The following is a 22,054-nucleotide window of genomic DNA, read 5'->3' as shown; positions in this document are numbered from 1 at the left end:
TAACGTGAATTCCTCAACGTTCGCAAGTGTGGTTAAGCCCTTGTTTAATTTGGGCATTGTCAGTGGATCTCTCTGCTATTACTAGTTTTCAACAGGTCTGTGGCACAAGCATTTAGGCCTACAGTGTGTTGAAAGATGAGTTTGGTAGCCAAAATGCAAGTAAAAACTGTGGCTCCTTCAGGCCAGAAATAGATATACTTTTTTTGAATTTCGTTCCGGTTTCCATCAGTGCATTACTACCAGGTTAAGGCGACGCTTCTGGGAACAGCTGATGACCAGACAGAACAGATTGAAGAGCTTCCACATATGTCAGTGGGAGTAGCATTATATCAGGCGATACCTTCTGCTCCCCCATTGCCAGTTGCGTAAAACGACGTTCCATACAGTTCCATACAGCTTGATCTGAGCTGTCCCTCTTGCCCACATCCCAAACAGGTCTTTGTCTCGCCGTCATAAATTACGATGGCACGGCATCCACCGATGTTTAGATAGGACGGGATATGTTTATTAAGCTCTATGCACACCCGGCGCACCCCATTCAGAACTGGGTACGTGGCTTCGTGTGCCGAGTTTTCCGCTGTAAGGCTTACCACAGTGCCATAAGGTCTTAAAACAGTGTTCTGCAACAATGGATATACTACCAAACAAATTGAGACGGCACTCCAACCAGCCACTACACCACAGGTTCCAGAGGCAGAGCAAGATGAAGCAAAGAAGGTGGGTATCTGCCCTATGCTGGTTCTATTTCTGCCAGGATCAGTAGGATTCTCCACAAACACAACATCAAGTGTGTTTTCTGTCCATCCAGCAAGATAAGGATGTGGTGTCACCGCCAGACACCACACTTGCTAGATGGTAGCCTTTAAATCGGCTGCGGTCCTGTAGTATACGTCGGACCCGTGTGTCGCCACTGTCAGTGATAGCAGACCGAGCGCCACCACACGACAGGTCTAGAGAGACTTACTGGCACTCGCCCCAGTTGTACAGCCGACTTTGCTAGCGATGCTACACTGACGAAGACTCTCTCATTTGCCGAGAAGATAGTTAGCAAAACCTTCAGCTAAGTCAATTGCTACGACCTAGCAAGGCGCCGTATTCAATTGATATTTATTATATGAAGCATGTATCATCAAGAGCGATGTTATACAATTATGGATTAAAGTTAAGTATTCCAGAAGCTACGTACTTTTCTTTATAGCATTCATTACGTATCCTGTTTCAGACCTCACGCCAGCCTGCGTGAGTTTAGGCGCGTGCCTTTCGGCTTCCTCTCATTGTGTCTAGGCTGTCTTGTCTAGACACAACAAAGGGGATTGTTGGGAAATGTTGAAGACGACCTGGGGTTACGGAAACCAGGCATTTACAATATACCTTGTCAATGTGGCATGTCCTAGATCGGCCAGACGACAAGAACAGTGGATATCAGGTGCAAGGAACATCAAAGGCACACCAGATTAATACAGGTGACGAAATCAGCCTTTGCTGAACACTGTCTAGAACTAGATCATACCACGAATTATGATGAAACGAAGATTCTAGCACAGACACCCAGATTTTGGTACAGTGTTATAAGGGAATCGATAGAGATAAAAGTAACTGACAATCTCATGGACCGCGACATGGGGTACCAGCTAAGCAGAGCCTGGGATCCTGCTCTGGAATTGTTAAAAGCAACGAGGACAGCTGCAGAACTCCATGAATAGAAGAACTGAAGGCGTGGATATAGAAAACGATCCCCAGACAGAGTGCCAGGCTCTCTGGGCCGAAGATGGAACGTCCGGGAGCGGGGCCGATGGGCGCGTACCGCAGAAGGAACTCGCAGAACCGCAGCGGACTGAAAACGGAACGGCGACGCTGCAAAAGATCGCATTGAGCGGGAGAGGACCGCAAGGAGAACTCCTGGCAACCGAGACAGAACTCCAAACGCACCAGGCCGAAGATGGAACACCCAGGAACGGTCTGATGGGCGCGGACCGCAGAGGGAACGGCCAGAACTGCAGCGGACGGAAAAGGAAACGGCAGCGCTCCAGCAGGTCGCAGCGAGCGAGTGCGGACTGCAGAGTAAGCGCCTGCAACCGCTGGTGGAGGGGGAAGGCCACAGACATAAATACTGGACCAGGTCCACTCGAGGAGCAGTCTCACGTCGCGCATGATGTATGTCATGAGCTACATTACCGAAATAACGTGCAAGAACGACGCTGATATCCGGCAGAACACCCGATAAACCCAAGATGTCAACATGTCTATTGCTTACTGCTATTCCGCTGTTCAAATGGCTCTGAGCGCTATGGGACTCAACTTCTAAAGTCATTAGTCCCCTAGAACTTAAAACTAGTTAAACCTAACTAACCTAAGGACATCACACACATCCATGCCCGAGGCAGGATTCGAACCTGCGACCGTAGCGGTCTCGCGGTTCCAGACTGCAGCGCCTAGAACCGCTCGACCACTCCGGCCGGCTAGTAACGTATGATGTATGACGTTATGATTTATTTCTTGTTTAATACTAACTATATTCGCGACACATTTTATAGACAGTAATCACATATACAACTGAATTTCAGGTCAAAATTATTCCCGTGTACGACAAATAGTTCAGTAGATATGACGCCATAAATAATGAGATGCATGAAAAGCTGATGCATCATACATGACGTTGCAATTTATTACTTCTTTGCCACTAACTCTGTTCGCAATAAGTTTCGCAGACAGTGTCCACATATGTCACTGAACGTACTAAATTATATTTTTGTACGACACATAATTGAGGAGATGTGATGTCATAAACGTTAAGCACAAGGCGAGAAGCTGCATTGCACGGGCGTGGACGCACAGCCGTAAATAAGTAGCTGGGCAACGACGGGTTCCTTCGTTAGTATGCCTATAATTACTTGCATCTATCTGATGACCTTTTTTTGAAACGAGAATTACCTCCGCATTTGTTCAATGCCCTGTTATCCTCAGATGATTTAGCGACTTACAATATACCGCTATTAGAAGAAGAGCAACTTTTTCGATTGATCTGTGTAGAGTCTCATATGTATCTTATCTGATCCAGACTCCTTTCCACTACTGAGGCATTCTAACGCATTTTCTATTCCACGATCTCTTATCTAAGAGTCTGACACTACAGCGTTCAGTGACTGAAAGCAGGAATCGTGTTACAATCTTCGCATTCAAAAAAATTAGGAAGATCAAATTTTAGTGTTCGGTCTTCCGTATGTCATCTTCCGCTTTAGTAATAATGTGGCTGATGAGGGACTGAACAGATAATTTCGATCCACCCAGTGCCTTAGTCTAAGAGCAAAAGACCTTGAGCTTTTTTTTCTGATCGGTTCCAAAATTCTCCTTTAAAATTTATTGAAAGCTTCCCGCATTGCATGCTTTACGCTCTTCTTGTCTTCGTACTGCTTTCGTTTTTGTCAACTAGGCTTCGGCGCACCTGGAACCTGTGCTGAAGCTATTTTGGGCATGTAGAAACTTCTGAAATTTATTTTTTAGTGCTCGTCGTCTTCGACCGACTTTGTCCTTACGAGTCAGTTCTGTAACTTATTTTCAGACAAGACATTCAGAACAATATTAAATTAATCACTGTCGCTGGAACGTATTCTATCTGCATGACTTCCCCTATGTAAAAATAGAAAATTGGCGTCCCTCACTATTATATGGGCTTATCAAAAAGTTTTTGTTCAAAGGACGTACAGTCTATAACGAGTATGCCAATTAGGCAAAGTCGCCGAGAGAATTCAGATAATCATACCACAGACGCACCAGATTTAAGATACTCGTAAGCCTTTGGTACAACACCGTGTCCTGATGCGTGGAGAAGTCCGTAGCTGCCCGCTGCACATCTTCGTCCGACAGAAGTCGTCGATCCTTCAAGATCCTTTCTAAGGGACCGAAGGCTTGGAGAGAGATCAGGACTGTAGGCTGGATGCTCGAGTGTCTCCCACTTAAGCTGGCCTGACTTCTGCTTTGCGATATTTGCAATATGGGAACACGTGCGTTATCATGAAGCAGCGAGGAACTTGGCACGCCATTCCACAACGGTGGTTTCTGACAGACATGTTGCCCCGTACACATTCTTGATTCTCCGATGTATGTCTGCCGGTGATTGCCCTTCGGCAGCCAAGGAAAGAATAATAGCATTTTGGACCTGTTTCGACTTATTTGGCAATAACGTCGCCAAAGTTTACGTCTCCGCATTTAACGCATCTACGTCGGAACGGTGTCTACAATCCAGCGTCGGAGTTGCGCCATGTTGTATCGACGCCGCAGAAACTCCCTCAAATGAAAACTTTTTGATCGCCACATATACAACGGGATAATAAGAATCTTACTAAGCCTGAAGAGCTACAATACACATGTTTCCTTTCATCACTCCGCAGGCGTTGTCAGCGCGAAAACAATTTCGTAAAGGTTCGAAATTATATGTAGAGTTTGTTGCCAGTCGCTAAGTGCTCTCATTATCAAATACAGGATTATTAAGGGGAGCCGGAACGATGAAAAGGACAAAATTAACGCTTTCCGGTTTATTTCATTATAAAATTATTTGGAGTTTTCTGAATAAAACAAATCAAGTTTCACCCTTCTAAGTGAATTCTAAGTGTGTTTTTTTATCGCTGCAAAGTTGACGCGCCGCGTAAACGGTTGTAGCGATTCGGTGTGTCACCACCGAGAGCGCCGCTCGCTCGCTCTCTGGCTGCAAGATGGGTATCTTTGCGGAACTAGACAGTGTTTTGTTTTCCAGCGTTGTATGGTTTTATCTCTGTGACAAGTGACTGTTCATATCGGTAAACGTAAAAGCTATACCGTGTGTGTTGACTTGTGGAGTTTGCTTTGTGTTGTTTAGCTGTTCAATTTTGCATATTTGACGAATTTTGCTCGTACCTGTTTTACGTATTTGGTTTGTGGATATCAATGAGCCCCGTTTCAGCAATGGAGTGTTTAAGAAAATGCACAATGAGTGGAAGAAGAAATCTTTTGTTGTTTCGAAGGGAGATACTGCTCAGACTGCTTCATCAACTACTCCAAATGAATGTGATATAACTTCTTCCAGCAAGAAACTTTGTGACAGCAGAGAAAAATTTGAAAACTATGAAAGTGACAGTAATGATGTGAATGAAATAATTAACATTTCCTTGCTCCCTAATATTTTGAAACTTAACGTATTATGCCAAGTTTGCAAAGAAAGAGGACTGGAATTGAAAATAACTTCACACATTGGTTTGGCGTGTAAAATGCTATTGAAGTGTAATAAATATGCTGCAGAAGTTTCGTTTTCTAATTCTAACAGTATTCCTCATAGTGGTAATAGTGGAAAGAAGGTGTATGATATAAATGTTAGGCTAGTGTATGGCTTGCGTTGCATTGGCAAGGGCAGTGCTGCAGGGACAATGTTATGTGGAATTATGAACTTGCCAAAACCACCAACCAAGTTTGGATTTTATAATGAATTGGTGGGATCTTCTGCTGAAGATATTGCTCAAGCAACAATGAAGAAAGCAGATGAAGCAGCTGTGACAGGTAATGGATTTCGCAGATATTTAACTGTTGCTTTAGATAGATCATGGCAACGTAGAGGTCATCAATCTCTAAATGGAGTTATGACAGCTACCAGTAGAGACAGCTGCAAAGTAATTGATGTTGCTATTCTCTCAAAACATTGTAGATGGAAGGGCAATACAGGACGAACGTAGTGAAAGTTGTGAAGCAAATTTTCACGACACAAGTGGAGCGATGGAAGTAGAGGAAGTGAAAGCAATTTTTTCCAGATCGCAGGAGTGGTATAATGTACGATACACTAGCTATCTAGGAGATGGTGATTCTAAGGGATATAAAGCTGTAGAGGAACTCAAACCTTATGACAATGAAATTCACATTAAAAACAGAAGTGCATTGGACATGTGCAGAAGCACATGGGGGCTCGCTTGCGCAAACTAAAGTAGACATTAGGATCCCAGAAGCTTAGTGATGGTAAGACCCTTGGTGAAAGAGGAAGATTGACAGATGAAGCAATTTATTGATTGCAGAGGTATTATGGGTGTGCAACTAGGTTAAATACAAGAAGCATTGAGCATATGAGGAGAGCAGTATGGGTAATATTTTTCCTACTGCATCAACAAGTGAGCACCCACAACATGCACTGTGCGCTACAGGTGATGCCTCTTGGTGTAAGTACCAATCAGAAAAGAAATATTCCCATAAAAACAGTTTGACAAATGATTTAATTGATGTAATTAAGCACATATTCAGAGGTTTATCACAGCCAAGATTATTGGAAAAGTGTTTACATGGGAAAACACAAAATCAAAATGAAAGTGTAAATAATTCAATTTGGATTAGGAATCGCAAAAGAGTGTTTTTACAGACAAAAACATTGCATTTTGGAGTGCATGATGCAGTGGCAACATACAATGTAGGAAACATTATCAAACATGATGTGCTGAAACGTTTAGGTTTCCACCCAGGACACAACACCATTTCCACAATGCGCTTAATTGATGAAGAAAGACTAAGAGGTGCAGGAAGAAGAGACAAAAGCCTACAACATGCAGCAAAAGGGAATAGAAGACCAGTGAAAAGGACACTAACGTTGGAAAAACAAGAGGATGCTGATAATCCATGATATGGGGCAGGAATGTATTAAAATTCTTTGGAATCCATTTCCCGTAACTTCAAAATTTTCAACTTTGAGGAACATTTTCTCAAAAAGTGCTGACATTATATCAATAAAATTTTTACACAATATTGTTTACTTCTTTTCCTTCATTTTTATAACAAATTGTAAAAAATATTGTATAATTCAAGAGTTATAGAAGAAAAAGTGCAAAATTTTAGAGAAAAAATAATCATCTGTTTAAAAAAATTGTAAAACAAAAACCAATAAATATTTCTTAACATGGCATTATAACTTTGTATGGAAATATTCACTGAGCACGTAGTACAAATTTCAGAACAATATGTTTAATGGTTTTAGAAAAAATGTGCCTTCTATTTGCTAAAATAAATATGGAGGAGATGGATCGATCCGGCTCCCCTACTCTGGGAATTCATGTGTCGTAGGGAACGCCATTCCTTTGATAGTTAGGTAGTTATAGGTCCCACAGCGATTGTTGCATGTCAGTAAGGAACATGTGTCTCACGTTTAGGTGAAATAGATCTACTGTTTTAGGGTGAGATGTGGAACGCACACACACACACACACACACACACACACACACACACACACACACACACACACACGTATATAACATGAATATCGCTGACATGGAACTGTTAACCTTTGTCCTCACACTCGCCCTATTCATCCACGCAATCCATAGCACCCTAATAACAGCTCATAGGTAAATGCCGTGTTCCTTGACTCCCAGAAGGCATTCGATCGAGTTCCGCACAGTCATTTAGTGAGCAAAACCCGAGCTTGCCAAGTATTGGACAAGTTCTGTACCTTGATTCAGGACTTTCTAAGAGATATATCTCAACACTTTGTTCTTTATGCAGTAAAATCGATAAACGTGAAGATAGTTTCTCAGGTACCTCAAAGGAATGTTATAAGATCTTCACCGTATATAAACTGAAGATCGCAACACCAAGAAGGAGTTGTGCGACATGGACGATGGTAAGCGTGTTTCTACATCTGAAAGATGATATATATTCAAATTTTGAGCCAGTCGCACAAGAGTCGCGCTATTAGTGCCACTATGACGACGCAGATCAGATTTGCTATAAATACACGCTACAATGGCTGTGGGAGTTAATTACCTGCATGGGCCATGGCGACTTGATGTTAGTGAAGAATGCCTTTAACGCGACAAAGACGCCGTTATCAGCACATCGCTGAGTTTGAATGAGATCTTGTAAGAGGGCTACTAGGAGCTGAATGTTTCTTCTGCGATATTGCACAAAGTTTCGGCAAGAATGTAGCCACTACGCATGAGTGCTGGCAGCGGTGATCACGAGAATGTATGGTGCAAGAAGAAGGGGCTGCGGACGGCCACGTGGCACCACCGAGAGGGAAGACCATCGCGCTCGGAATATGGCTCTGGCACATCGTACTGCATCTACAGCAGAAATTTGAGCAGCAGTTGCACCACAGTGACACATCGAACCGTTACAAGCATTAAGCACAGCTCCAAGCCCGTCCCTCTGTGGCGTGAGTTCCACTGACACCAAGTCAATGCCGTCAAACCAGAGCTCATTGGAGGGCAGGGTGGAGCTCTGTTGTGTTTTCTGATGACGGTAACCAACATGTCTGCGTGCTAGACACATTGCACCTACACTTGGAGTTATGGTCTGGGATGCGATTTCCTATGACAGCAGGAGCACTCTTATTCCACGGAACCTGACGCAAAATTGTTCGTCAATATGGTGAATCGACTTGTTGCATTGCCTTTCATGAACATCAGTCCAGCGGGCGTTTTCCAACAGCATATCGCTCGCCCACATACCGCTGTTGTAACCCAACATGCTCTCCAAAATATCGGCATGTATCCATGGCCTGCTGGATCGCCAGATCTGTCTTGAATCGAGCACATCTGTTACACCATTGGATGACAACTCCAGCGTCATCTACAAACACCATTAACTGTCCCTCTGCCGGCCGGAGTCCCCGAGCAGTTCTAGGCGCTTCAGTCTGGAACCGCGCTACCGCTACGGTCGCAGGTTCGAATCCTGCCTCAGGCATGGGTGTCTGTGATGTCCCTAGGTTAGTTAGGTTTAAGTAGTTCTAAGTTCTAGGGGACAGATGACCTCAGAAGTTAAGTCCCATAGTGCTCTGAGCCATTTGATCCATTTGGACTGTCCCTCTATTGACCTACCAAGTGAAACAGTGCATGTACATTCATACGCTTACATTCAATTCTGGTGACTACACTGGTTATTTATGTACCAGTAATGCACTTTTGCAATCGCTTGTCCCGCACTTACATTAACCTGTGATCTTGCAATGTTAATCACTCAAATGTGTTACCTAGACAGTTGTATTGCCGAAATTTCATTACTGTACATTAATTAACTTTTGGTGCTGCCATTTTTTTCCGTCAGCGTACATTAATGTTGTAGCAGATAAATTTGGAAACGACGTGACGTTGTTCGCAGATGAAACCTACTGTGTGCCGCAAGATTGCAACGTCAGAATATACAGGAGGACCTGCAAAGGATCGAATACTGCTACAGGGACTGGCTGCAGATTCCTTGACTTGCGCCATAGGGTGGTTGGGTTTCGCGTTTCGCCGAATAGGTCAGGAGTTCACTACATTCAGCTGGCGGCTACACGGGTAGCGGAGGCTGTGTGGCGTGGACTGGGTGGTTTTTTAGGTTAGAAGGCCTCGGGGAAAGTACGGGTGGGCTGCAATCTCAAAGGGTGCATGACAAATACAGGACGTGCTTGGATCAAGGAACAGTCGAAATTGTAGTTGTAAATTGTTGTAGTTGTGCTGGGAAAGTCCCTGAGCTTCAAGCGCTAATAGAAAGCACAGAAGCTGAAATCGTTATAGGTACAGAAAGCTGGCTAAAGCCTAAAATAAGTTCTGCAGAAATTTTTACGAAGTTGCAGACGGTGGCCGCCCGCGGTGGTCTAGCGGTTCAGGCGCTGCAGTCCGGAACCGCGGGACTGCTACGGTCGCAGGTTCGAATCCTGCCTCGGGCATGGGTGTGTGTGATGTCCTTAGGTTAGTTAGGTTTAAGTAGTTCTAAGTTCTAGGGGACTTATGACCTAAGATGTTGAGTCCCATAGTGCTCAGAGCCATTTGAACTATTTGCAGACGGTGTTCAGGAAAGATAGATTAGGCAGAATTGGTGGTGAAGTGTTTGTGTCTGTCAGTAGTGGTTTATCTTGTAGTGAAGTCGAAGTAGATACTCCGTGCGAATTGGTATGGGTGGAGGTTATACTTAACACCCGAACTAAGTTAATATTTGGCTCCTTCTACCGAGCCCCAGATTCCGATGATATAGTTGCTGAACAGTTCAGAGAAAATTTGAGTCTCGTAACAAATAAATACCCCACTCATACGGTTATAGTTGCTGGGGACTTCAACCTTCCCTCGATATGTTGGCAAAAATACTTGTTCAAAACCGGTGGTAGGCAGAAAACATTTTCCGAGATTGTCCTAAATGCTTTCTCCGAAAATTATTTCGAGCAGTTAGTCCACGAACCCACGCGAATTGTAAATGGTTGCGAAAACACACTTGACCTCTTAGCCACAAACAATCCAGAGCTAATAGAGAGCATCATGACTGATACAGGGATTAGTGATCACAATGTCGTTGTATCTAGGCTCAATACCGTTTCTTCCAAATCGACCAGAAACAAACGCAAGATAATTTTATTTGAAAAAGCGGATAAAGTGTCACTAGAAGTCTTCCTAAGAGACAATCTCCATTCCTTCCGAACTGACTATGCAAATGTAGACGAGATGTGACTCAAATTCAAAGATATAGTAGCAACAGCAATTGAGAGATTCATACCTCATAAATTGGTAAGAGATGGAACCGATCCCCCATGGTACACGAAACTGGTCCGAACGCTGTTGCAGAGGCAACGGAAAAAGCATGCGAAGTTAAGAAGAACGCGAAATCCCGAAGATTGGCTAAAATTTACAGACGCGCGAAATTTGGCACGGACTTCAATGCGAGATGCCTTTAATAGGTTCCACAACGAAACATTGCCTCGAAATTTGGTACAAAATCCGAAGAAATTCTGGTCGTACGTAAAGTACACAAGCGGCAAGACGCAGTCAATACCTTCGCTGCGCAGCGCTGATGGTACTGTTACCGACGACTGTGCCGCTAAAGCGGAGTTATTTAGCGCAGTTTTCCGAAATTCCTTCACCAGGGAAGACGAACGGAATATTCCAGAATTTGAAACACGAACAGCTGTAGCATGAGTTTCTTAGAAGTAGATACCTGAGGGGTTGCGAAGCAACTCAAATCGCTTGATACGGGCAAGTCTTCAGGTCCAGATTGTATACCGATTAGGTTCCTTTCAGATTACGCTGATACAATAGCTCCCTACTTAGCAATCATATACAACCGCTCGCTCACCGATAGATCTGTACCTACAGATTGGAAAATTGCGCAGGTCGCGCCAGTGTTTAAGAAGGGTAGTAGGAGTAATCCATCGAATTACAGACCTATATCATTGACGTCGGTTTGCAGTAGGGTTTTGGAACATATACTGTATTCAAACATTATGAATCACATCGAAGGGAACGATCTATTGATACGTAATCAGCATGGTTTCAGAAAACATCGTTCTTGTGCAACACAGCTAGCTCTTTATTCGCACGAAGTAACGGCCGCTATCGACAGGGGGTTTCAAGTTGATTCCGTATTTCTAGATTTCCAGAAAGTTTTTGACACCGTTCCTCACAAGCGATTTTTAATCATCTGCGGGCCTATGGGGCATCGTCTCAGTTGTGCGACTGGATTCGTGATTTCCTGTCACGAAGGTCGCAGTTCGTAGTAATTGACGGCAAATCATCGAGTAAAACTGAAGAAATATCGGGTGTTACCCAGGGGAGCGTCCTGGGACCTCTGCTGTTCCTGATCTATATAAATGACCTGGATGACAATCTGAGCAGTTCTCTTAGATTGTTCGCAGATGATGCTGTAATTTACCGTCTAGTAATGTCATCCGAAGACCAGTGTCAGTTGCAAAGCGATTTAGAAAAAATTGCTGTATGGTATGGCAGGTGGCAGTTGACGCTAAATGATGAAAAGTGTGAGGTGATCCACATGAGTTCCAAAAGAAATCCGTTGGAATTCGATTACTCGATAAATAGTACAATTCTCAAGGCTGTCAATTCAACTAAGTACAAGGGTGTTAAAATTACGAACCACTTCAGTTGGAAAGACCACATAGATAATATTGTGGGGAAGGCGAGCCAAAGGATGCGTTTCATTGGCAGGACACATAGAAGATGCAACAAGTCCACTAAAGAGACAGCTTACACTACACTCGTTCGTCCTCTGTTAGAATATTGCTGCGTGGTGTCGGATCCTTACCAGGTGGGATTAACGGAGGACATCGAAAGGGTGCAAAAAAGGGCAGCTCGTTTTGTATTATCACGTAATAGGGGAGAGAGTGTGGCAGATATGATACGCGAGTTGGGATGGAAGTCATTAAAGCAAAGACTTTTTCGTCGTGGCGAGATCTATTTACGAAATTTCAGTCACCAACTTCCCGAATGCGAAAATATTTTGTTGAGCCCAACCTACATAGGTAGGAATGGTCATCAAAATAAAATAAGAGAAATCAGAGCTCGAAGAGAAAGGTTTAGGTGTTCGTTTTTCCCGCGCGCTGTTCGGGAGTGGAATGGTAGAGAGATAGTATGATTGTCGTTCGATGAACCCTCTGCCAAGCACTTAAATGTGAATTGCAGAGTAATCATGTAGATGTAGGTGTAGATGTAGAAGTAGAACATGAGCGTAAATAAATGTCCGGAGCGACCTTACGTAGAACTAACGCATAAAGCTGCCCCTGTTGTAAAAAGAGATACCAGGCGAGACTCATCTTTCAGATGTAGAAACACGCCTACCATTTTTCGTTTATGTTGCAAAACTCCTTCTTGGTGTTGCGATCTTCAGTTTATATACGGCGAAGATCTTATAACGTTCCCTTGAGGTACTCGCGAAACTACCTTCACGTTTGTCGATTTCACTGCATAAGGAACAAAGTGTTGAGGTATATCTCTTAGAAAGTTCTCAACCAAGATACAGAAGTAGTCCAGCACTTGGTAACCTCGTCGTGCTTTACAGAAAGATTTGTTATTGAAATTCTGGAAGCGTACGTTCCAAAAGGTGGCGTGAAACGTATTACTTTGTCTAACATGCGTCTCCTAAAACTATCACAACGAGAAATCGAAAAACTGGAGCTCATACGGAAGTTTACCCACCATCATTCTTCAAATTCACCATTCGCTAATGAAACTGGGAGATAATAGTACAAGCAGAAGTAGCCTCCACCACACACTGTAGGAAAGTTTTCAAAGTATAGATCCAGATCTACAATTGAATGTTTAACTTTATAGCTAAATATATGATTTGAGTCCGGTGCACTCGTTGCTTTCGTTGTCGAATTGTTTCAGGTTGGTTTAAACTACCATTGTCACGGGTTAACGCCGTTCGCAGTCTGAATTCAAGGTCAAAAGTGAGCTACGATAGCTTCCAAAGGAACTTTGCCCAAAGTCAACCTAAAATATGAACTAAGATAGTTTAGAAAGTGATTGCGACAAGTAGGTAGGCATTTAATGTCTTCATGTCACGGCTTAACTCGAAATTATGCTTCCCTAAAACCAGTAACAGTTCTTTTAAGACTCCCATTGATTCAAGAGAATTTACGGCTACAGACTCGGACTTTTGAAAAATAGTTTCTCCAAATATAATAAAGTACGTGAATGAAACAGAATTACCTATGCTATGTGTTCTTAGGAGAATCGCTTGTTATTAAGCCGTGATTTGCATGAATTGAAAACTAAACTTTATAATATCAGCAATAAAGTCTAGCTGCGATAGTAAATTGTTTCGATTCAGCCTCTCTAAAGATGCGAGAATGGCGACCACTAGAATAGCATTTTCCGGTAATGGAAACTTTTTGCACACAGTTGTGACGTAACATGTAGTTTACTGAGTACTTATGTAGTATTATAGAAATCGTCTCTAAAATTCAAACTACTTTGAGGTTGAAACTGACTCTTTTACATTGTTACATTTTCCTGTTTCTTTATTTGTTCTCGTATTTATGAACATCTGAGTGCGACTGCACTATCCTTCTAAAATGTCTTCAGTGGTATGCCCTTGTAAATCTGTAGTAAGTATTTAATAAATCAGTCTGTAACCAAGACAACCCTTTTCGCAATATAAAAACAGAGGAAGAAAAGCTTGCTTACCTGTGAGTTGTTTCGATAGCTTGGTAGAAGCGGATGAGATTTTTGTGTCTGAGCCCCTTGACAACTTCGATTTCTCTCGGCAGAAACTTTCTCAAATAATCCTTCGGCGCGCGGAACTTGGATACAATTTTTATGGCGACTTCACGATCATGCCTGTCAGAGTGGGCGATCTGGAAAAGAAGGAAACGAAGATGACGAAGTTGCCCTTTGCTTCTAGAGAAAGGAGTTGTGCCTTTTCTTATCTCATAGGACTGCTTCAGCATTTGGTCCATTAATGCAGCAAATGAGTTTGTAATATGTATAGATTGTATGTGAAGCGTCGGAGTAAGTTACAGAATGTGGTTAACATACTAGCAAGAAACTGTACTAATAAAAAAACCCTACAACTGCCGTGTCTGTACACTGAAAAGATTTGCCTTAGACTGACTGCGGGCGATGTAAGGAGTGTAACAGAATACAGCAAGACTATTATTGAAAACTTTGTCTGTTTGTTTAACACAGTAGTCTCCAAAACAACTAGTTGAAATTTCATGAGGTTTTTTCACATGTAACTTGACCGTAGCTTGGGGCAACAATAGGCTTTATTTCATCAAAATATGATAACTGTAGAAAATATATCTTAAGCTAAACTTTTAGGAGTCTGCTGAGCTCAATAGTTCGGATGTTTATATCAGTGACACGATGATATACCAAACACCCAGCTGAAGGCTCTGTTAGTTTCTTTACCTCAGTGGGAGAAGTATTTTCGGAAGTTTACCTCAGTGATAAAATTAAGCAGTGCATTATTACCTTTACGAAAACAAACTATCACTGAATTTACTTGGCTAGGGTATATGTATTTACAGATTTTGCTTTGTGTATTAAAAACGTAACGAAACTGTTTTGCTGATTTCAATATTTTTCATTTATATTTGACTTCTTGTCTAGGAAAAACGAATTATTGAGTTTGCTTTGTGATTTGGATGCATATCTATTAACATTTATAATAAGTTTTGTTTGTAAATAAAAATCCAGAGAAAATGGCAGTCTTTCTCAGTACACTAGAGGATCATGAGGCGAGAATTCCTGCAACTTGAGAACATCAGGCTTCAACTAGCTCTTTGCAAACTCCTGAAATCGCAGCGCAACGTAACTCTGATCAAGAGCGTCATGCATTATCTCGCTCCTCACTACATATTATAAACAATTCGTCTAGCCATAGATACTATGAGCTACCTGTACGAAGCCAGTGCGGGCCACTAGTAGCTGATAAATTTATTTAGCATGTTATCCACAGTCAATGTGCAGCTGATAGTAGTGGAATCATTTAACAAACTCTGTAGAGATGGGCATGACAAAGCTAGTGTTAAATGATGAAGTTTTCGTTACTTTCAGAACTGACTTCCTTCATCTACATCAGAAACAGGTTTGAATCACATGGGTACGAAATGTTCTCCTGTTCTTTTTGGCGGCGTTGAATGTCTACATGAGGAATTTATTGCTAGCCTGAAACAAGTTCTGTGTCAGTTGCTGATAACTGCTAGCTGGAGGCTGGTATCTACATAGATACTCGGCAACACACCGTATGGTGCATGGTGGAAGGTACCCTGAACCTACTACTAGCCATTTCCTTTCCTGTTCCACTCGCAAGCAGAGCGAGGGAGAAACGACTGCCTATTTGTCTCCCCAAAATACCTAATTTCTCGTATCTTATCTTCTTTGTCATTATGAGCAATGTCTGCTGGCGACAGTAGAATCGCTCGGTAGCCAGCTTCAAATGCGGGTTCTCTAAATTTTCTCAAAATTGTTCTTCGAAAAGAACTTCACCTTCCCTCCAGGGATTCACACTTGAGTTCCCAAAGCATCTCCGTAACGCTTACGGATTGTTCGAACCTATCGGTAGCAAAACTAGCAGCCCTTCTCTGAACTACTTCTATGTCTTCCTCCAGTCCGTCCAGGTACGGATCCCAAACATTAGCGTGGCTTCCAAGAATAGGTCGCACCAGTGTCCTATATGCAGACTCCTTTACAGAAGAAACACACTTTTCCTAAATTCTCCCAATAAACTGAAGTCGACAATTCGCCTTCGCTACTACAATCCTTGCATGCTCGTTACATTTAAAATCGCTTTACAATTTTAAGCCTAGATATATTCTAAGATGCTACTCCAGGCGGGTGTAAAATGAATGTGCGCAACGGATAAAACTGAACGCGAAAATGGAGATTTGTCCCTGTCTGACTACTCCCTGAAGCAGATCTTAGGATGTTTTAATGATGATATCTCCTCCTTCTTGCTATTTAACATATAAATTACAACATAATCATAAATGAATGATTAAGGGAACTAGTAACTATAAAACGATAAATGCTGTTTCTGCTTGTACATTTATTGTAGATTAAAACCCCTTTATATATTACAAATGTTTATATATCAATGTCCAATGGACATAAAGAGACACAAATGAATTTCCTAACTAATATTAGTGATCAATTTCCCAAATCTGCCCCTTCTGATGGCTACGCGATCTAATATAAATAACGCGAGATGACTGACATCTATGTTCCAAACACTAGAAGGAACTACTTTCAAAGATGATCTGCAGTGGTGAGCAATCTCAGTGGATATAAAACTTATGTGATCACAGTAGTTTAGCCTTATAGCCCTAATAAGCCGAAGCAATTAGCAATATCACCGTATGTACTGCATCCGGCGCAGTATACTCTAATACTGTCTTCTCCTCTCTGTGTTCTACAGACAAGAAATGTCAACTCCCAGCCACAAGAACGGAATTCAGATAAGGTCTCTATGTAAGTGTAGCCAGAAGAAGTGCTCTCAATCACTGAACACTGCATACTCAACAACGACTCCCTACCCGAAGGTGAAGTCCAGAATCATATAAGTTCGCAACAGTATAGTGCCTAATCGTTCTAAATACAAAACCTCCTGAGAGCAAAGATAGCAAGTCAGTCTGTACCAACTAAAGCTGTTACTAAACGTCCGTCAAACCCGAGTGCTCAAAATGGAAGACCCCTTCCTTTCCATCGCTGGCTTCCCAGCAAAGCTTGGCTCCCCTGCCTCGTAACTGCAGAAAGCGAATCATGTTCTCGAAACCACGGAATATTCTCCCTCTCTACAGATTCTTCCGAACGCCGACCAAACATATTTTAGTCTCTTGTCGTCCAGCGCGGAAAGCTTGCGAGGAAATACCTATCCCTGTTAATTAGGAACACATACAATGGTACGCTTCTCAGAGTAAAAATCCTCAGAAATAACTCAGCCTGTGTCATCTGCGCCGGCCAGAGTGATCGAGCGGTTCTAGGCGCTGAAGTCTGGAACCGCGCGATCGTTACGGTCGCAGGTTCGAATCCTGCCTCGGGCATGGATGTGTGTGATGTCCTTAGGTTAGTTAGGTTTAAGTAGTCCCCTTGACATAGAACTACTTTAACCTAACTAACCTAAGGCCATCACACACATCCATGCCCTACACAGGATTCGAACCTGCGACCGTAGCAGGAGCGCGGTTCCGGACTGAAGCGCCTAGAACCGCTCGGCCAGAACGGCCGGCGCGATGTACGGAAATCAGGGAAAACCTAAATCAGGATACCCTGACATGGGTTTTAGTCGTCGTCCTCCCGAATGCAAATCTGGTGTGCTAACCACTGCGCCACCTCGCTCGGTGATTGTGAAGTGGAAACGCTTAGGAATAACCACAGGTAAATCAAGAACAGGCAAACCTCATATTCTGCCGGACAGGGACCGTCGATCATTGCAGAGGGTGATTGTAGAAAATCGCATGAAATTGGCGGAATCAATCGCGAGTTCCAGGTGCTACCAGCAGTCGAGCTAGCACAATCTGTGTGAGTGGGCTGGTAAATAGATTGGGGTACAAGGGTCGAGAGGCTCGTCATAAGTTGGCCGCTGTGGCCGAGCGGTTCTAGGCGCTTCAGTCAGGAACCATGCTGCTACTACTGTCGCAGGTTCAAATCCTGCCTCGGGCATGGATGTGTGTGATTCCTTAGGTTAGTTAGGTTACAATAGTCCTAAGCATAGGGGACTGATGACCTCAGATGTTAAGTCCCATAGTGCTCAGAGCCATTTGAACCATTTGAGCTCGTCATAAGCCACACATTTCTACAGTAAGTGCTAAGCGACGCTGGGCAGTGGATGACTGGAAACGCGTGGTTTGAAGTGATTAATGACGCTACACCCTGCTGCAATTCGATGGAAGGGTTATGTTTGTGAATGCCCGGTGAACGTTAGCTGCCATCATGTGTAGTGCCAACAGTGGAGGAGCCGTTGTTACGGTATTATGGTTACTCGTAGTTAGGTTGTGGCCCCTTATTGTGCTTAAGATAACGCTAAATGTGGCTGGGTATGAACATTTTTACAGCGTTAAACAACTGCGTACAGTAGAGGAGAACTTCGGAGACGGTGATTGCTTGCATCAGCATGACGGACCACCCTATTATGAAGCCGCATCAGTCAGGCAATGGTTTGTGGACAATAACATCTGCGAAATGGACTTGCCTGTCCAGGATCCCGAAATGAACCAAAAGGAACGCCCTTGGGATAAGTTAAAACATCAACTTCCCTCTAGACCCCCAAGTTGAACACGACTACCTTCTCTTGTTTCGGCTCTTGAGGGAGAAATGGCTGTCATGCTTCCACAGCCCTTCAGGTACCGCACTGAAAGTGTCCCGAGTAGAGTTCAAGCCATCATGAATGTGATGGTTAGACGCACACTATATTAAAGACCACCATTAGGTGTCCGGATATGATTGATCAGATATGTAGTGGATAGCCCCGAAAGCAGCATGAGGCTGTTCAGTGGTGTACCTGTTGTGTACAGAGACGTAACAAAGGTACAAAACTTTAGCGAAAGACAAGAAGACTGGACGATTATCCTAGTGGTCTGTAAGTTAAATTTATTTTTTTTCTTGGCTGTAGGGACATGAAGTAATTTGTTTCTGCCGGCAATATTATCTCTGTACTAATCTATGGCACTTGTTCAAAATGTGTGTGAAATCTTATGGGACTTAACCGCTAATGTCATCATTCCCTAAGCTTACACACTACTTAACCTAAATTATCCTAAGGACAAACACACACGCTCATGCCCGAGGGAGGACTCGAACCTCCGCCGGCTCAAATGGCTCTGACCACTATGCGACTTAACTTCAGAGGTCATCAGTCGCCTAGAACTAAGAACTAATTAAACCTAACTAACCTAAGGACATCACACACATCCATGCCCGAGGCAGGACTCGAACCTGCGACCGTTGCGGTCGCTCGGCTCCAGACTGTAGCGCCTAGAACCGAACGGCCACTCTGGCGAACCTCCGCCGGGACCAGCCGCACAGTCTATGGCTGCAGCGCATCAGACCGCTCGGCTAATCCCGCGCGGCTATGGCACTTTGTGCTCTTGTCGTATACTGAAATTGCGGTGCTAGAATTCTGTTTAATTATTGTCTATGACCCGACGATAAATTACCATTCATGATCTCTGGAATTAATAAGTTAAGAAACGCAACGGATAGCGCTAGTCGTACCTTCAACCAACGCATTCAGCATAGAGGTAGGTAACCGCTTGCTTGAAACATACTCGTAACCAAAATTCAACTATCGGCAGTTTATTAATTATTTGATTTACTTTCATTTAAATTTTTAGGTACTCTTTTCTCTCATGGGGGCTATATTTATTTGCGTCATCCAATTAGTAATGACGGAAATAGAAACTGTCATGAGCAACACGTAATTACTGTGAATGAGCTTCTTTCACCGTATCAGATAACATTCTATCTGAATTTGAACTATATGCGCTTTAATCAACATTATTTCTTAAATGGAATAAATTAATCTTTAGTTACATGGAATTTTAGCAAACGAACTTCTCGTAAGTCGTCTCTTACCCATGAGTTACCCTTTGGTCACACTATTAGGGAGGCGAGAGGGGCAAACCATTTCAGAACAGCACAACATTCTCATGCAGTGATAGATGCGTACCTCAAAAGCAGCTGCGCGCTACTGATAAAACTAATTGCGTCAGCGTATGTCATGTGCAGCTCTGCATCAGAGATGCCACAAGGTGGATTGTTTACGGCCACGCGGAGTGGCCGCGCGGTTAGAGGCGCAATGTCACGGGCTGCGCGGCCCCTCCCGCTGGATGTTCGAGTCCTCCCTCGGGCATGGGTGTGTGTGATGTCCTTTTTATAAGTTAGTTTAAGTTAGTTTAAGTAGTGTGTGAGTCTAGGGACCGATGACCTCTGCAGTTTGGTCCTTTAGGAGTTCAAACTAATTTGAACATTTGATTAGTTATTTAAGACCGTCAAGCGGGTGGGAAAGGTTGAATTAAAGAGCAAAAAACACATGTTCAGAGAGGAGGCTTTGGTTACGATTAATAACGGAAAATGTATTATCACTGGAGCTAATGACCCCACCAGACAGAGGTGCACTATGCATTTTTGGCGAGAACACTCAACACTGCTATTATTAACACAAAATCCGCATGAATGTTACCATATATATACGTGGCTGAATGCCGTTGTAATTCTGATAATAAAATCGAAAGATGGGGATAGTAAATCAAAGCTATGGGCACAGGCACCACATGGATCTTTGCTAAGCACATGGCTATTTCTCCATCACAAAGAAACAAATTCAAAAATATACAAAATTCACATAAAACAAATATCAGAATGTTCCAAATTACTTTAAATACGCCCTAGGACACTGCTGGATGCCTCGTTCGCGACACTGCCTACTGCTCACACACGCGTGGGCAACAGAATGCATCTACCAAGAACCACAGTGACAATCAACCGAACACTCAAATTAATCGACTAAAGTATCTATCACACAATTCGTGTTACCTCTGATAGTCCTTGACCACTCACCAATCATGATATCCTGACCGTTACTGCTTTCTTTCGGAAGTCGCGCGGACACGTAGCAAGAAAGCGCCGCAAATTCGTCCAAAAATTAAATAACAGTTTGTGTTATTTTTCATGAATGTTCGCTACCATTGACCATTTTCAGACATATGTATTTTCCGCAGTTAGTGCGCCATAGCAGAAATGGCGCGAATTTGTCGCCAAGACCCCATTACAAAGAAAACTACTTCAAAATTTACCTCCATTCCACAAAGTTATGTTGCCAAAGAAATATTTTCACATGGTTTCGTAAATACCACCACTTAACTCTCTGAAGCTCGTCCTGTAAGTTGACTGACGGTCAGCACTAGCGCAGGGTGACACAGAAAAACGGGAACTTTTCCACAATCCAATAAAACTAGAAGCCACGAAGGAAATAAATTTCATTCATAGTAATTGAAACCTTATAACTATGCCATTTACGAAACATTGATGACATTTATCATTTTCTTAAAATTACATTCTTTAGATGGCGTCCTCCTGTACGAATGCATTCGTGAAATCTGCTGTTGAGATTCCTCACTGACTGCTGCAACATCTCAGCTGGGATACTGTGAAATGCATCCAGAATTCGCAGTTTTAACTCATCCAGGGTTCTTGGTCGAGTCGTGTAGACTTTGCTCATGAGGTGGCCCCACAAGAAAAATATCACAAACGGATAAATCTGGCGATCTAAGGGGCGAGGTAATGTTACCGATTCGTGAGATCACACGGTTGCCAAACACTTCTCCGCATATGCCATTAATTGCCGTGCAGTGTGTTATGTCGCTCCGCCCTGTTGAAACCAGGCTTATTGACTGTTTGGAATGTTGTTCAATGCAGGTGTAACGAAAGTTTGTAACATCTCCAAGTAATGATTGGCGTTGACGGTTATTATGTTTTCCTGTTCATTTGCGAAAAAATACGTTCCGATAATCCCATGTGACGTAACACCAACCATACTGTCAGTTTATTAGTGTGTAAAGGACCCTCGTGAATGCCACAAGGATTTGTGTTTGCCCAGTGACGGTAATTCTGTTTATTCACGTAACCTGTGAGATGAAATTGTGCCTCATCTGACATCCACAACTTGTTTACAAATTCATCGTCATTGTTTATTTTTATTATCATTGGTTGACAGAATCCTAATCGTAACCGGTAATCGTTGTCCTTCAATTGTTGCACCATATGTAGTTTGTACGGATGAAATTTTAAATCAAGATGAAGAATTCTGCGAACACTCTCTCGGGACATTCCAACCACTGCTGCTTGCTTAG

General features: G+C 42.9%; 1 protein-coding gene across 1 annotated transcript in view; it reads right to left on the bottom strand.

Annotated features, from left to right (window-relative positions):
• LOC124803416 (testis-specific serine/threonine-protein kinase 4-like) overlaps positions 1-22,054 on the bottom strand; it is a 104,632-nt gene that overhangs the window by 73,143 nt on the left and 9,435 nt on the right. The window contains exon 2 of the mRNA XM_047264600.1: positions 13,890-14,059. Within this exon, the coding sequence (XP_047120556.1) occupies positions 13,890-14,059 (170 nt within the window). The remainder of the gene's footprint in view (positions 1-13,889; positions 14,060-22,054) is intronic.

Source organism: Schistocerca piceifrons, chromosome 6, assembly GCF_021461385.2.
Source record: "Schistocerca piceifrons isolate TAMUIC-IGC-003096 chromosome 6, iqSchPice1.1, whole genome shotgun sequence".
NCBI classification, from domain to species: domain Eukaryota; kingdom Metazoa; phylum Arthropoda; class Insecta; order Orthoptera; family Acrididae; genus Schistocerca; species Schistocerca piceifrons.
This window is presented reverse-complemented; position numbering and strand designations above follow the sequence as displayed.